The sequence below is a fragment of the Brachycentrus maculatus genome, unplaced genomic scaffold (assembly GCF_059751285.1).
Source record: "Brachycentrus maculatus isolate JH-2025_06_01 unplaced genomic scaffold, ASM5975128v1 h1tg000028l, whole genome shotgun sequence".
In the NCBI taxonomy this organism is placed as follows: Eukaryota; Metazoa; Arthropoda; class Insecta; order Trichoptera; family Brachycentridae; genus Brachycentrus; species Brachycentrus maculatus.
In genome coordinates, this window is record NW_028280782.1 from 527501 (window position 1) to 543552 (window position 16052).

At 30.9% G+C, this 16052-nt stretch overlaps 1 protein-coding gene across 1 annotated transcript; it reads left to right on the forward strand.

The window, feature by feature from the left end:
* The first annotated feature begins 9535 nt into the window (after positions 1 to 9535).
* Positions 9536 to 14487, forward strand: LOC148312954 (endocuticle structural glycoprotein SgAbd-9-like). The gene is made up of 4 exons (XM_088270994.1): positions 9536 to 9720; positions 13005 to 13095; positions 13468 to 13543; positions 14234 to 14487. Exons 1-4 carry the CDS (start codon positions 9536 to 9538, stop codon positions 14407 to 14409), a joined length of 528 nt encoding a protein of 175 aa, XP_088127120.1. The 3' UTR covers positions 14410 to 14487.
* Positions 14488 to 16052: the final 1565 nt, after the last annotated feature.

Here is a 16052-nt window from a genome sequence, read left to right on the forward strand (position 1 = left end):
TATCGATGTTTTAAACAATGGTTCTGCGGAGAAAAAAATAGTAATACCGAATACGAGTACCTCTATACAGTTTTTTTTTTATTATTTTTAACATTAGGTTCTATGGATAGTGGAATCAGGTTGTATACTTTATTGAATAGTAATTAAAGTTATTTTGTAACATTTTGAGTGTGTCCAAATACTTGTTCACATATTCGGATTATCGGAGTAATTTTTTTTTACATTTTTGACATCTTAACATAGATGAACAAAAGTGAACATACATAGGTGAACACGTATTTACACGCACTCAAAATGTTGTAAATAAAATAACTGTTTAAATTATTAGCTACATAAAATATTGAAAATCATGTTTTCTAGCGGGTTTCAAGTATGTGAATTTAACTCAGGATTCGGACCATGCATACAAATAGAAAGAGTCTATGCTTAATAAAAGCTTTCTTTATTCCAACAAAGGAGGCTGTTGTGAACTCAAATGTACTGTGATCAGTTTGTTTGATCAATATATCTAGGGGCTCAATTTTTTTTATTAGAGGGTTGACAATCATGGGTAGAATAGATGAATGTTACAAAACAAATATTGTGAAATGTGATCACTTAACCCTAATATGCCCTGTAAATGCCCAAACTTCCATATTTTTTTTCATGTACGTTTCCATTTGTAAGTTCTTGGGAGATGCTTTCCTATGTTATGTGATAACAATGCGAAAATGCATCTATAAGGATTTTCTTAGCGTATGTTTGTTTGACTGTCATAAATTGATGTTTTTATGATCTTTATTTTAAGTGTTGTAACAATCGAAAACTAAACTAAATACATGCATAATCTTCGCCGTCATCTCGTTTTTTAAAGTGCAGTCATAGGTCGTGAATGTTTGAAAGCACAAGGCTGTTCGTTCTGTGACGTCGGTAATGATGCACTCTCGTTTCCGCCCATCCCCATTGTTAGCGGATACGCACTGCTGGCTCTCTGCCCTTTCTTATGAAAGGAACGACTAACTCGTCCGTGAAAAATAACCATACACGCTTCACGATAATCAGGATGTATTTAAAAATCAAAATTATATGTGTTGCCTTTTGTATGCTGACGATGCTGTGCTTCTTGTTAATAGAAGAGAATATCTGCAGGCGCTGGTATCAAAAGTGTATAATGTGTGCAAGGAAAGTGATTTACAGTTGATTGTACATCAAATACAAAATAATTTTTAATGAAAGAGATGAATATATGTAGATGTAAAATAGAATTAATTGGAGAAACAATTAGATGATTTCGTTTATCTGAGAAGTATGTTTTCTATGAAGATGCTGTGCTTCTTGACGTTAGTAGAGAAGATCTGCAGGCGCCAGATGAAGGTGTATAATGTGTGCAAGGAAAGTGATTTATTGATGAATGGAGATAAATTTAATGGTCTTTTAAAAACATGGTTTTTAAAAGACGTTGATGTATTATAGATCTGGGTGAAAATAGTAGCAAATGAGGAAATTTTAGAATAGGTAGGTGATTTTGTTTATTTGGGAAGTATGTTTTCTATGACGATGCTGTGCTTCTTGCCGATAGTAGAAAAGACATCAAGGTGTCAAAGGTGTATAATGTATGCAAGGAAAATGATTTGATGGGGAATATGCAGTAAATGTATTTTATTATAGACGTTGGTGTAAAATAGTAGAAAATGGGGAAGTTTTGGAACAGGTAGTTGATTTTTTATATATTCCGTGGTATACTATGTAGAGATGGAAGATTGATAAAGATATATAAAGGAAATTAAATGCTGAGTACAGAATGAATGCAAACAGAAATCAGTTATACCATATCAAATTAAAACCTTTTAGCTAAAACTAAACTGGCAGTACACAACGAAGTCCTGGTCCCAACCATAATACATGAATGTAAAGCATAGAGTTTGTTTAAGAAGGATGAAAGTAGACTAAATGCAGTCAAAATGCGTTATATTTTTGAAAATAATGCGTCCAAACAATGTATGATAGATAATCGGATGGTGACATAAGGAAAGAATGAGAGATATGTGTTATCGATGAAATTAAGAAAGGTGTGTTTAAATTGTTTGGACACAAAACAAACTCACGAGGCGAATATAGTTTCAACATTGACTACCAAACTTCACAATTTTTTAAACTCCTACATATATCATCAATCTCATGACACTACGCATACAAGTAAGTTCACGGGAGCCGTCTATTGTGGGATGAGAAAAGGTTGTGACCCTTATTTGACTGATCATTTTGCTTTCTTCTAAGAAATTGCGAAAAGTTATCACTGTATCGATCCGATTGCTTAATGTTTTTGTAGGAAAATAATATTGATAATATTTGCTAATCAGTCGAATTACAGAATCGAACCCACGACTTAAGTTTCGTCAGTAAATGATTTTGTACATACATATATCCGCCTCAGGGTACCAGTTCTCTTAAGGAAATCGTTGGTATACATTTTTTTAATGTTGATTTTACACTCCCATTATTTATATTCCATTTATTTTATATTCTAAATCATTTCCCAAAGAAAAAAAAGAATACTTATTTTTTTATATTCGAAAGAGTCATTTACTTAAAATGTGAAAAATTAACACACAACATAAATTTTACAAAAAAATCAGTATTGTACAGGAATCACTGAAAAATTGAAAGTATTTTCTAGAGAAAAGGTGATTTATTATATATATGGTACTTCTTTAGATAGATCATCGGATCTGTATGTTCCTTTATCCGTTTCTTGTGACATGGACTGGCTGCTGTCACGCCATCGCTTTGGAGGTCTTCCAGGTGGTCTTCTTCCGTCTGGGTTCTCTTGAAGAGAAATTCGGGCCAGGCTATTTTCTAGCATTCTGTTTACATGGGCATTCCAGAATTGTCTAAGCTGTCTTTTCCTTTAACGATATCCTCCGTACAACACGTTTTTCTAATTTCTATATTCCTTATTCGGTCTCTTAATGTGTTTCCAGTTATGCACCTCAATGTACTCATTTCTGAAGCTCTTAGATTAGATTTGGCTGTGTGTGCTCTGGTCTCTATCCCATACGTGGCAATCTGTCAATTTTTACTTTGCTTTCAGTATTCGTGTACTTATTCTTCCAGAATTTTTCCCTATGCATATGTTGGATATACCACAATTAAATGGCACACTAAAATTTCAGATTAAAAAGATGGTAAATTAATATATCCGTATATTAAATTCAATTACTGACAGGCACCGTGGCGTACGTGGGTAGACGCTCGACTGTGAAACTTACGTCGCGGGTTAGATTCCCGCCATTTGTAAAAAAATCAAGAAATACTTATTTTCTATTGGTCTAGATGTTTTTGGTGTATTTTCAAATTTACCTTCCCTATTCTTACTATCCAACCAGTATAAAACTACAACAAATAATAAAAAAAGATATATATATATATATATATATATATATATATATATATATATATATATATATATATATATATATATATATATATATATATATATATATATATATATATATATATATATATATATATATATATATATATATATATATATATATATATTATATTTATTTCGATATCTCAACGTAGATATAGAAGAATACAAAATTTTGGGTATTTACCTATCAAAGGCTGGTTAAGTGATCTTTACACACGTGCAACATTCATCATTCTACCCATGATTGACAACCACACCACTAAAAAACCCCTAGATACATATCGCTCACTCTTTTCAATAACGTCATACATAAAAATCGTCAATTTTCAGTTGTGCATGTTTTCGGAATGCCCAGAAAATGTACAGAAAATGGCCTATTTTAAACTTAATATTTACCCGCTACAGGGGTGAAAGTGTTGTTTTTGCATTTTGAAGAAAGGGTATCGTTTAATTATTTTTTTAAATAAACAAAAATTTTTCAAATGGAGAAAAAACCTTCAGGTTTTACCCAAAAAGATCTGTTGCACAGTAAAAAGTTCAATAAGTGGCTTGATATTTATTTTTAAACTTTAAAAACGATCTCCCGAAAAATCAAGTTTTTTGATTTATGACGTTCTTGAAAGGAGTGAGCGATATGAGTCACAACAGCCATCTATCTATGTGGAATCGAGAAAACTGTTATCTAGCAGAGACCCTTATATTTGTAAATTTATATTTATATATAAATTAATTATTTTTGTTGAAGATGAAGAACCGTCCTAAGATTTTGATCTGAGCAATGTTCTCTCTATTTGGCAAGGGGAGGGTCTGACGAGCCTTTGAAAGGCACAACGAGCGAGTACATCAAGTCTGTGGGAAATGTCTAGTCTGTACCCTATACACTAAACATGGCCACATCGCTGTATCAATAACTCATGCCTCGTTTATTTTAATAATAGACGTTGACGTCTATGCGCCGGTTACCACATCCATCCACCTACAGTCATTATGGCAAGTGCCTCTATAAACGAAATGTTGTGTTCACGACGTTTTGGGTGTGACCAAATTCTTGTTCACTAATCTGGGTTTCTCAAGTTAGGAGTTATTTTGACATTTTCACAATCTATCGAAATGACTGTCAAAAAGTAAAAATTAGAAGAAGAGAAACCCTGATTTGTGAATAAAACAACTGGTCAAATTATAAGCTGCAAAAAAATAAAAATTGAAATCCTGTTTTTAGGCGTCTCCTGGTATGTAAAATAAGGATCTTGCATGCATAAAGGGGTCTCTGCTAAATAAAAAGCTTATTCGAATCGGCCATAGATGCTACGGTGAACTCAAACATGAAATGGCGAGTGAATTACACACACACACACATACACATATATATATATATATATTTATATAATATATACAGTGAAACCTCTATATATTTTTTGGTGAAATAAAATACTTTTATTTTGATCCACTCATATTTTTATTAAAAAGTAATTTATTTCTACAACAACCTGTTACCCCCTTCAGGGTTAGTTTAATGACTAGTCATTAAACTAACCCTGAAGAGGGCAACAGATTGTTGCCGAAACTAGTTGGTTTTTAATAAAAATGTGAGTGGATCAAAAAACCAAAGTAATTTATTTCTCCAAAATATATAACAATGATCCACAAAGTTAATGCTTTCAATATTCAAAATACCTCTATATATTGTTTCTCGAATAATCATTTTCCCGGATTTGTCATTTATTTCTTTTACCCCGAACTCATTTCATACAAAAATAGATCTCAACATTTAGTTCCTCTGTCAACATTTACCGAATTCATCGTTTGAATTATGCTGCATATTGAAATATATTATGTGTGTGTCTTTTTATATTCTTCTCGATTTTCTTAATTTTGTTACATTCGACGACACTATTTAAACGTACAGGATCGAAATAAGCGTGGTTTTCATGTCAAGTCAATCATCTTGACTTTACACTGCACGGCCAACCCCAAAGTGGATGACTCCCGGGCAGACCACCAAAAAGAAGGATTGGCAGCTGGAAATCGACATCGCAAGAGGCTAATTCCTCTTAAAATCAGTCTACAAGGCCTACACGAAGAAAAAGAAGAAGAAAGATAACAACCTTCTTCAACGAACTCCACACGAGTTCTGCCTTTTTAGTTTTTAAATACCTCTATTTGTTTTGCGATATATATCACATATGCCAAAAATTAAGCATAATTATTTTGACGTAATCATCGCGTTGATCTATTATCCAAACTACATGTAATGGATACGTCTCGAAGGTATCGGTTTTAATGGGAGCTTGTGAAATGTCGGAAAGCGCTAAACGAGGTTTCCACGATTTCTCGCTAACTCTTCCTCGTAGTATATTCTTTGGCTAAACTCGCAAAGTAATTACTCTTAACGAAATCATTTATGTTTGTGATTGGATCATACTATGCGGAATTATGAGATGAAATAGACGTTCTGTAAGTGGTTCCAAAAGTTAACTCGACTATGCGTTGGGCAGCATAAAAATGAGCTTTTTTGTAAAATTTCATTTATTCATTTTGACATCTCAAAGTGGAAGAAGGAACATGGGGAAGTCTGCGTTGACGACCTGTCATATGCTGTTTTAAGCGATCACTTTATACACGTGTAACATTTCCCATTCTACCTATTATTATGAAGGAACTCGAAAACATCCCATTCATCATTCACATACTTTTTTTAGACTTCTTGGATTTGTTTTTTTTTAGAATATATACTAAAAAAAAGTATTTTGTTTGGCTCTTTAACCTTCAACAATTCGTTTCTTTTCAAAACCATGCATTTATTTCTTATTTTAAATTTTTTAAATACTTTTTTTTGGGGAGAAAATCTTTAATGTTAAATGTTACCAAGGTTTGAAAATAATGTATCACGATTATTGCACTTTTATAATTTTTACACTTTTATTATGAATTTAATTAAAAATCATAATAATTTACTTAGTTTGTATGGTATAAAAAATAATATACTGTTTACCCATATAAATAATTAAAATATAAAAAAAAATGCTTTAGTTCATATTAATCGTGGTATATTTATTATCATCTAAATTTTGGGACGTTGAAGGAGGAAATAGGGGTAGGAGAGTTTCTTATTTTTTTATATATATATTTTTTTTATATTATTTTTTAACATCTCATCAAAGATGAAGAAGAATATGGAAGTCTGGGCATTTACGGGGCTTACGACCATCATAGGCTGGTTTAAGTGATCACTTTACACACGTGTAACATTCACCAATTCTACCCATTATTGACAACCACACTACTCAAATTCTTGGAAGTTCTATATATATGAACTAATTTAGAAACCTTGTTCTTGAATCACTAGAACTTCACTAGAGACATCTATTGGTGAGATGTAAAGAAGCTTTTTATTAAGCAGAAACTCTTATATTATTTATTATATTAAAATGTTGTAATTTTTTTTTTCATAGACCATACAGTTGAGAGGCTTTAGTCATTGTCAAACTCTATAAAATTTAGACTAAGCTTCACATATTGTATTTGAAAACGATGGGGAATGCATCAAAACACGTGTCACAATAGATTTTAATAAATAAAAGTAAAACTTTAATTAAAAATGTATAGATATTACTACAAAGTGACTGATAAATCAATTAATGAAATTGGAAATTGAAAACAGACTTATTATGTAAATAAATTTCCTTTAAACATGCGTCTTACCTTATGTTTTTTATGTGACTATTTACTACAACCATTTTTTTATTTTACATTTTGCCCTGTGGTAGTTTTGTTAAAAAAAAATAATCCTTTTTTTTTTTATTTGCGTTTCAGTCTTGTTTATTTTTACTATAGTTCTGACTATATTAAAAAAAATTGTGTATTCGACTGTTTACTTTTTTCAAAAACCTTATTTATCTTATTTACAATATTTAAAAAAAAATTTATTTGTACAGGTTTATTGTTAACCTTAATTATTCACAAGAGTAAAGGAAATAATTCACCGGGAATATTATAAATATTTTTCTAATATTTAAAAAAATACAGATAAGCGAAATGCACTGTGGGCAATTTCAGTCACTGTCCGTCTCTGTTACTAGATGTCTTAAGATGAAATAATTTAGATAATACAAAACAATTTTTTTCAATTACCTACGTTAATATACCAACTAGCTTCTCTCGTGCTTTGTGTAACCGGAATACTCGTATTCGTGATTTTAGAAATATTGAAACAGTCCTATACTTTAGTGATAATTTCTCGACTGAACCTATGATTTGGAGTTGATCCCAGCATATAAGGACCACCAGTGTGCAATTTGAGTATCTTCTCATACTGCCATATGCAGTAATTGGGACCCCCACCGTCTGGTGCATACTGCATTGCCAGATCATGTAATGCACATCATATGTAATGTGTAGGACCCATATTATATAAACCATCAAGTTCTGAGGAACTGCAGTAATACCTTTACCACCATTCGGTAGTCTAGAAGAATCTGTATCAGTTTCCAAGTATTTCAGTATCTACTAAACATGTTTAAGGTGGTACGTTTAACTTTTTTGAAATTTTTCATTTATATTTTTTATCATTTATATTAATTAAGTCAATCATTTATATTATTTTTGTCCGCCTCCGTAGTGTAATGGTCAGCACGCTCGGCTACCGTTATGGAGGTCCCGGGTTCGATTCCCAAGTGGGGTAAAATAACTATGAGTGATTTTTTCACTGTAATATTTATTCAATATTACCCTGGACTGGTACCTGAAGCGGAGGGCTGATCACCTTTCCTTCATGTGTAAACGATCAAGATAACACTGCGTTTATATGACGCAGTGCCCTATGCACCATCGGGGTGCGGATAAGGGTTTTATTATAAATTATTTTTATTATATTAATTAAACACTCGTATAGTACCGCTTAATGAGTTTTATTTTATTACAGACTAGTTTAGAAAACCAACATATTTTTTCATCTACAGGTAAAAATTTTAATTTAAAAAATTTAAAAATTTAAATTTTAACATGAAAACATCTGTGAGTTTTTTTAAACTAGTCGTGTGTAATGAAGTAAAACTCATTTCGTGGTTATATAGTGGCGCAAAATTAACCACCCTATTGGAAGATGTTATATTTGTTGCAAATGGCGTGGTACGTCAATCGTATTTGACATTTCGCTCACCCTTTCAAGAACGTCATAAATCAAAAAACTTGATTTTTCAGGAGAACTTTTTTAAAGTTTAAAAATACAAAACAATGTATTAAAAATAAATATCAAGCCACTTATTGAACTTTTAACAGTGCAACAGATCTTTTAAGGTAAAACCTGAAGGTTTTTTCTCCATTTGAAAAATATTTAGTATATTTAAAAAAATAACTTAACAATACATTTTCTTAAAAATGCAAAAACAACACTTTCTGCCCTGTAGCGGGTAAATATTAAGTTAAAAATATGCCTCTTTTGCTGGAATATAGTAGATTTTTTGGGCATTCCGAAAACATGCACAACTGAAAATTGTCGATTTTTGATTTATGGCGTTCTTGAAAGGAGTGAGCGATTTGTTAACTAGGCAGCTGAAGTAAACAACCGAATTGGTATAAAAATAATAAAAATTGAAGATATGACAATTGTTTCACCTTATTATGGCATTTTCAAACGATCGTATACTTGAACATTCATGAAAATGCCATCACAAGGCGAAACAATTTTCACAATTTTAATTTTAATGTGTTTTCAACAATAAAATACAATTCAGTAGACTTAAAAAAAAACAGTGTAAATGCCCAGACTTCCATATTCTTCTTCATCTTTGATGAGATGTTAAAAAATAATATTATTATTTTAACATTTAATATATCGTGGCTATACAAAAAAAAACGTTAACTCTAAAATCCCTGTAATTTAAATCTTGTAGCCAGAATAAAATACCCGCTTTTAAACTTAAAGTAGAATTTACTTTTAAAACCACATATAAATGACATTTCAAACTACTTAGTGTATTTTGCCAGTTTACAGAAAGTTGAAAACTTTATAATATGCATCGTTAACTCTAAATTGTATATTTTTGAGTTAACGTCTTTTGTCAATACACCCACGATATAAGTCAACTATTGTGGATATTTTTTGTTAAGGTTTTCTGCACCATGGTCTTGGCCGTTCTCGTCTTCGGCCAGGTACCTCCCGTGCCATTCGTTCCCCGGCCCATCGCCCCAACGGCCAATCCGTTATTCAACCCAGTCATCCCTGGCGCAGCTCCATACAACACCCCTTATGTGCCGATCCTGGATTACACCAATGAGATCAACCTGGATGGATCATATCGCTACAGGTAAGATTTCCGTTTCACTAATAGATTCTGCTGTGGTAACGCCTATCTATTTTAAATTTAAATTTCATTTGATAAATACTAGTATTTCTTAAGATCTATGATGATGAATGCTTCGAAAGACATGTCATATTAGATTTTGAGAAAAAATTGTATTTAGCAATTGAATATCACGGGTAAAATGGTTATTGTTGCACGTGTATAAAGCAATCTTTTAATCAGCCACCATCTTTTCTCATTTTTTTTTCTTTTATGTACAAAACAATTTGCATTACATATTACATAAAACATATTTATTTATTAATTGAACGGCTAATATCTAATATAAAAATACACTAATGAACACACTAATAGAGAAACAAAAAGTCTTACACATAAAATTATAGTAAAATAACAAATAGTAAGCACTGGTAAATACACGTCTCCTTCACACACTATCAGCAAGCAGCGAGGAAAAGTGAAACACAACGTTTAAATTTATCCATTATAACATGGAGAAGAAATGCTGAGAAAGTACATATTTCAGGGTGGATAATAATATATTAAATAAATCTATACTTTCAAAAGCATTGGCTAGCATTGGCTAACATTCCGCGGCTTCACCGCGGAATCGGAGAACATGGCATAGTTTGCATTATGTTAAAATACTGCGAATATAGATTTTTGCCTAGTACCTCTTTGACGCGCGCTAAGCTTTATTTGATTTAGGAGACCAGGACTTATAAATCATTAGTAATTCCATATACACATACACATACATAGACACATACGTATCCATACATAGATACCTGTGTATGGACAGGTAGATAAGATAATAAGATAATGACCAGATAATAAAACAGCAAGTGGACATAACCGAGAATTACACTGCGAGTATATTTTCCTCTTAAAGGCACCCTCGCCGATGTGAAAAAGGTCCATAGGAGATACGATTGAGTAGGGATACAGAGAGCGGGTTGCCTTTACCGATTGGGTGAGAGAACAATCTAACATCCTGAAACCTGAGATATTTATCTAGAATATGGAGATTGATTCTCTCTAGCACAACTTGGTTTACCGTTACCGCGGATCAAAGAAAGGATCGTATGCGTGGCTAGGTACGCATCTCTTCTCTTCTTACTCTTCTCCTATTATGAGCCGCGTAAATTTATTCTTCTTCATCTATGTTGAGATGTCAAAATGAAATGTATATACATATTCTTTTTTATTTATTATTATTATTTTTCACTTAATAAAGGGAGACGTTTTATCTTAATTGGAGACACTATTCAATATTAATATTCGTTATGTTTATGTTATGTTCTCAGGTGAGGAGTTGGAATAATCGGCGGGTATATATGATGCATAGATCGGCTGTCCAAACTTAAAACACAATAAGGGACATTTTTTTGTAGTATGTTTTTTTTGCATTTTTGGACTAAGCAGAATCTACTTAGTCCAAAAATGCAAAAAAACGTACTACAAAAAAAAATGTCCCTTACTGTGTTTTGAGTTTGGACAGCCGAGATGTACAAATAAGAAGCGAAGATTCTGTGTGTGTGTGTAAGTGTGTGTGTGTGTGTGTGTGTGTGTGTGTGTGGCGTTCAGTTCTCTGCCTACTCCGGCGGGGAAGCGGTATGACGGTTTGTGAATTGGTTACTTAGTTATACCACTAAGTACATCTGACATAATAATTTCAGCTTTTCGATAGAGTTCTTTCGCAATGTAATGTATGTAAATTCGTAACTGATCGGAAGACAATAAACTATAACAGAAAATATTTTCGTATGCTCTAATAATTCTCATACATTGTTAGGACTCAGCGTGTGTGTGTGGAATGGAGGGGAATGCGAGGAACCTTGAGATTATTCAGAAGATTTTGATTGTTAACGGATTGAGGAGGTCAGAAATGACCGAATTGGATATGTAATTATTTTCTTATTCTATAGACCAGGGATGGCAAACCTTTATGAGTGCTAAATGTATATTTTTAAATTTAATAATATGTCGCTTGCCACATTCCATGGAAATAAAAATACATCAAATTTTTGTGTAGCTTAAGATTTTTAATTTAAACAAACAATTATTACATCGAAAAAAAAAAAAATTAATGTCAAAATAAAATAAAAAATAGAAAAGTATTAAATAATGCGATCTATTTATGTATAAATATCGTCATATCGTTCGTATCCGTCATTGATGAATGAAGAAAATACACATAGCTATATAAATGTGTTTTGAATTTTTTTTATAGTACTTGTAAAACTTTTATTTTCTCTTCATTCGCGTGCAATGCAAAATCGTCTCGCATGCCACCTATGGCATGCGTGCCATAAGTTTGCCATCCCTGCTATAGACCATATATGCGCAACCATCTGCATGCCGAGCTATATTTTGTCCGGCCCTAAATCATCTCGGCAAATACAAATTTACAAATTTACACGCATTTGCAAGAAAAATCATTTGACTTTTAGGCAGCACATTCGAAGATGGAACACACTAAATCGAAAATTCGTCCAAGATAACAGATGAAAATTTAGGAAATTGTATTCGATTCTCCTTAAGCAATACTAACACCAATATTGATGGACTTTTAATTCAAGTAAAAGGCCAATATTCACACAAAATTATATATATATATATATATAAATATATATATATATATATATATATATATATATATATATATATATATATATATATATATATATATATATATATATATATATATATATATATATATATATATATATATATATATATATATATATATATATATATATATATATATATATATATATATATATATATATATATATATATATATATATATATATATATATATATATATATATATATATTTAAAAAAATATATCATATATCAACGTCCCAGACCTAGAAAAGGTTGTTTATGCCTGCTATAGACTTTCGTAGATTGGAGAACACAATACTAAGAAATATTTCAACACTAAGAATTTTGTCACACACGACATATTTGCAATACAAAAATATTAAAAATAACTATAAATGGAAAGGCAATCAATATATCCACACAAACATATTTTTTATATACCCAGCCGATTGTGATTTCTCAAACAGTTGAAGATTCGCATTTAAAAAAAAAAATTCTACACTAAGGACTTGAAGTTTTGAAAAAACAAATCAATGATAGATTTTTTGATTTTAGTTGAGACAAAAAAAAACATAGAAGACGTCTCTAGAAAATCAAAATAAAATTATTATGTTAAAAATAGTCACAATCAACTTTTATAGAATCGACCATAATTATCCTTATTTTTTTCTTCTAGTTTCGTTACCGCAGACGGGAAGCAAGCCGAAGAATCAGGATATCTCAAGGATGTGTCAATAGATTCAAATGGCGACCCCATCGGTGTTCAGGTACTCCATTCCTTATGAACTAAACAATACGTCGCGTCGTTGTGAAGTTATGCATGCTGAATACTGAATATTAATTGAATATTTCACAAAATTATAAATTTACATATTTTATAATACGGATAACGAGGTATTTATGTGATTACCTGTTCTTAAACGTATGGGGTTTAATGGCAATGAGATATTACATGGTAATTTAAGTTCACATATAGTAAAGCTTCTTAAAGGAATTCGTGACTGATTATTTCAACTATAATTTATTTGTCCTATGGATATTCCACATTCTTAAAATTACTCCTATATTCGTATAATACTATACGAATAAATAAATAAAATTAAATGAAAGTAAATTAAACACAATATGATAATTTTCAGGTTGTTCAAGGAAGTTACTCGTATACCGCTCCCGATGGTACCCCAGTACAAGTTAGCTATACAGCCGATGAAAATGGTAATTATTCATTTTTATTTTATTTTTAGTTTATTTTAGAAAACATACTTATTATATATTTATTATTCATATTGTTTGAGAGTCATAAGTTGTAATTTGTTAAATATTTTCTCTGTGGGAGTCCGTCTTGGAACTTTGGTATATTTTAATTTACAAATTGATTTTTGGGCAACAATTAATCTATTTGTGAGATGAAAAGAAACTTTTTATTTGATGAAACTCTTTGATTAGTATGTGAGGTCCGAATCATGGATTATAATCACACACATCTCACCAATAGATGTCTCTAGTGAAGTTCTAGTGATTCAAGAACAATGTTTCAAAATTGATTCATAACAATTAATCTATTTAATAATAAAATATAGTGGCTGAAAATGTCAAACACACCTTATATTTGTACAAAAAATGTGAAAATCGAATTTGTTTATCATACAATTATAGATCAACCAATTTTTTTTAAGCTTATGTTTATTATTTTAAAATAATTCGGCAATAAGTTGACGACTTTACGAAAATTAAAATTCTAAGAGATTTTCACATAGGGAAAGATTAAACAAAATCACACATTTTCAGACAGTGTTTAAGTTATAATTTCTCAAATATGTCTTTCTATTTTCGTATATTGAATCCATGTCATCAGTTACTTTAGGAAGCGTCTACCCCACAGCACTTATTTTCATTTTCTTTTAGGCTTCCACCCTACAAGTGTTCGCATCCCCACAGTTGACGGAAGAATTCCAGCTGGAGTCAACCCTGTAGCAGCGAGAGTCAACCCTTTCGCTTCAGCATTTCGCAACCCTTACACATCCCCCTTCTCAGGAAGGTTTAATCAACCCCTAATCAACGGTTACAAAACAACACCCTAATCTGAAAGATACCATATATAATAAAATATATAATTAAATGTCACAAAACATATGTTTTATATGCTTGAATAATATATATATATTTTAATAAATGCATCATCCCATTATTTTTTAGAAATACTTTGTCATATTATATCTTTTATCAATTAATATGTATGACATTATATTTCATAAAAATATCGGACGCTTTGAAAAAAATTTCACTATCGACATCAGTTGCGTGTGCTTTAATATAATATTTTATTCATTTATTTCACAACATTCACGTTTATTCCTTATTTATTATTTGCTTTTTTATTGTAGTTTAGTAGAAACATAAATTTTATGCTATTATATTATTATATAAATATTAAAAATACCTATGTCTTGTTTTTTGTAATAAATATTCAATTTCACAATTTGTACAATATCATTTTCATTTTTATTATTAAGCTTATAATTTGACCAGATAATTTATTTACAACATTTTGAGTGTGTCCAAATACTTGTTCACAAAATCTGGATTATCTCCAATTATAGGAGTTATTTTCAAATTATTTTTTAACATCTGATCAAAGATGAAGAAGAATATGGAAGTCTGGGCATTTACGGGGCTGATTACCGTCATTGACTGGTTTAAGAGATCACTTTACACACGTGTAACATTCACCAATTCTACCCGTTATTGACAACCACACTACTCAAATTCTTGGAAGTTCTATATATATGAACCAATTTAGAAACCTTGTTCTTGAATCACTAGAACTTCACTAGAGACATCTGTTGGTGAGATTTCATTAAATACTTATATCGCATTATTTTATCAAATATTTTCTCATATTATATCCTTTATCAATTTATATGTATGACATTATATTTCATATAAATGTTGGACCCTTTTTTAACATTTACTCTTATTCCTTACTTATTTTTTGCATTTTTAGTGTAGTTAATACAAACATAAATTTTGTGCTTTTAAAAAATACATCATTATTTTTTTTTATAAATATTTAATTTCACAATTTGTAAATTTATTTTATAACGATCAACCAGCACATACCCTGATTTATTTAATATACTACTACTACTATCTTCACACCGTTTCCCTGCAGTGGTAGGCAGAGAGGATGAAACACCACATTCTTCTGTCCTGACATACCCACATTCTTAGCCTCCTTCACATCCATGCATCTAGTCATACATGCCCTGCTATTACGTAGACTTTAAACACGATCAGCTGATTGTCTTCACGTTTACATTTGCCAAATATACTTTCTTGGTCATTCTCTCGTTATCCATTCGCTCCACATGTCCATATCACCTGAAAGAACTTTATCATATTTATAACTTTTAATTATATCAGCCATAGATACAACCGTGAACTTCCACATGAAGTGACGTGAAAAATTATAAATATTATATATAATTATAATGACAACTTTATAATTTTGAATCATGTTTTCAAGCGTGTCCCAGTATGTAAAAATAATCTGTGGTTCAGATGTTGCATACAAATAAAACAGTCTCAGCTGAATAAAAAAAAGAAGCTTTTCTCAATCCAACATAGATGGCTGTTGTGAACTCATATGTACTGTGTCCTTAGATTAATCAATATGTCTAGGAGTTCCAAAAAAATGAATCGTCCGGTTATGAGTTATTGGTAG

What these genes read in the sequence shown, in the direction of transcription:
- LOC148312954 (XM_088270994.1), top strand. Translation starts at nt 9,536, where the DNA reads ATGGTCTTGGCCGTTCTCGTCTTCGGCCAGGTACCTCCCGTGCCATTC. An exon ending in GATGGATCATATCGCTACAG is followed by an intron (nt 9,721 to 13,004) that starts GTAAGATTTCCG and finishes TTTTTCTTCTAG; the next exon opens with TTTCGTTACCGCAGACGGGA. An exon ending in GCGACCCCATCGGTGTTCAG is followed by an intron (nt 13,096 to 13,467) that starts GTACTCCATTCC and finishes GATAATTTTCAG; the next exon opens with GTTGTTCAAGGAAGTTACTC.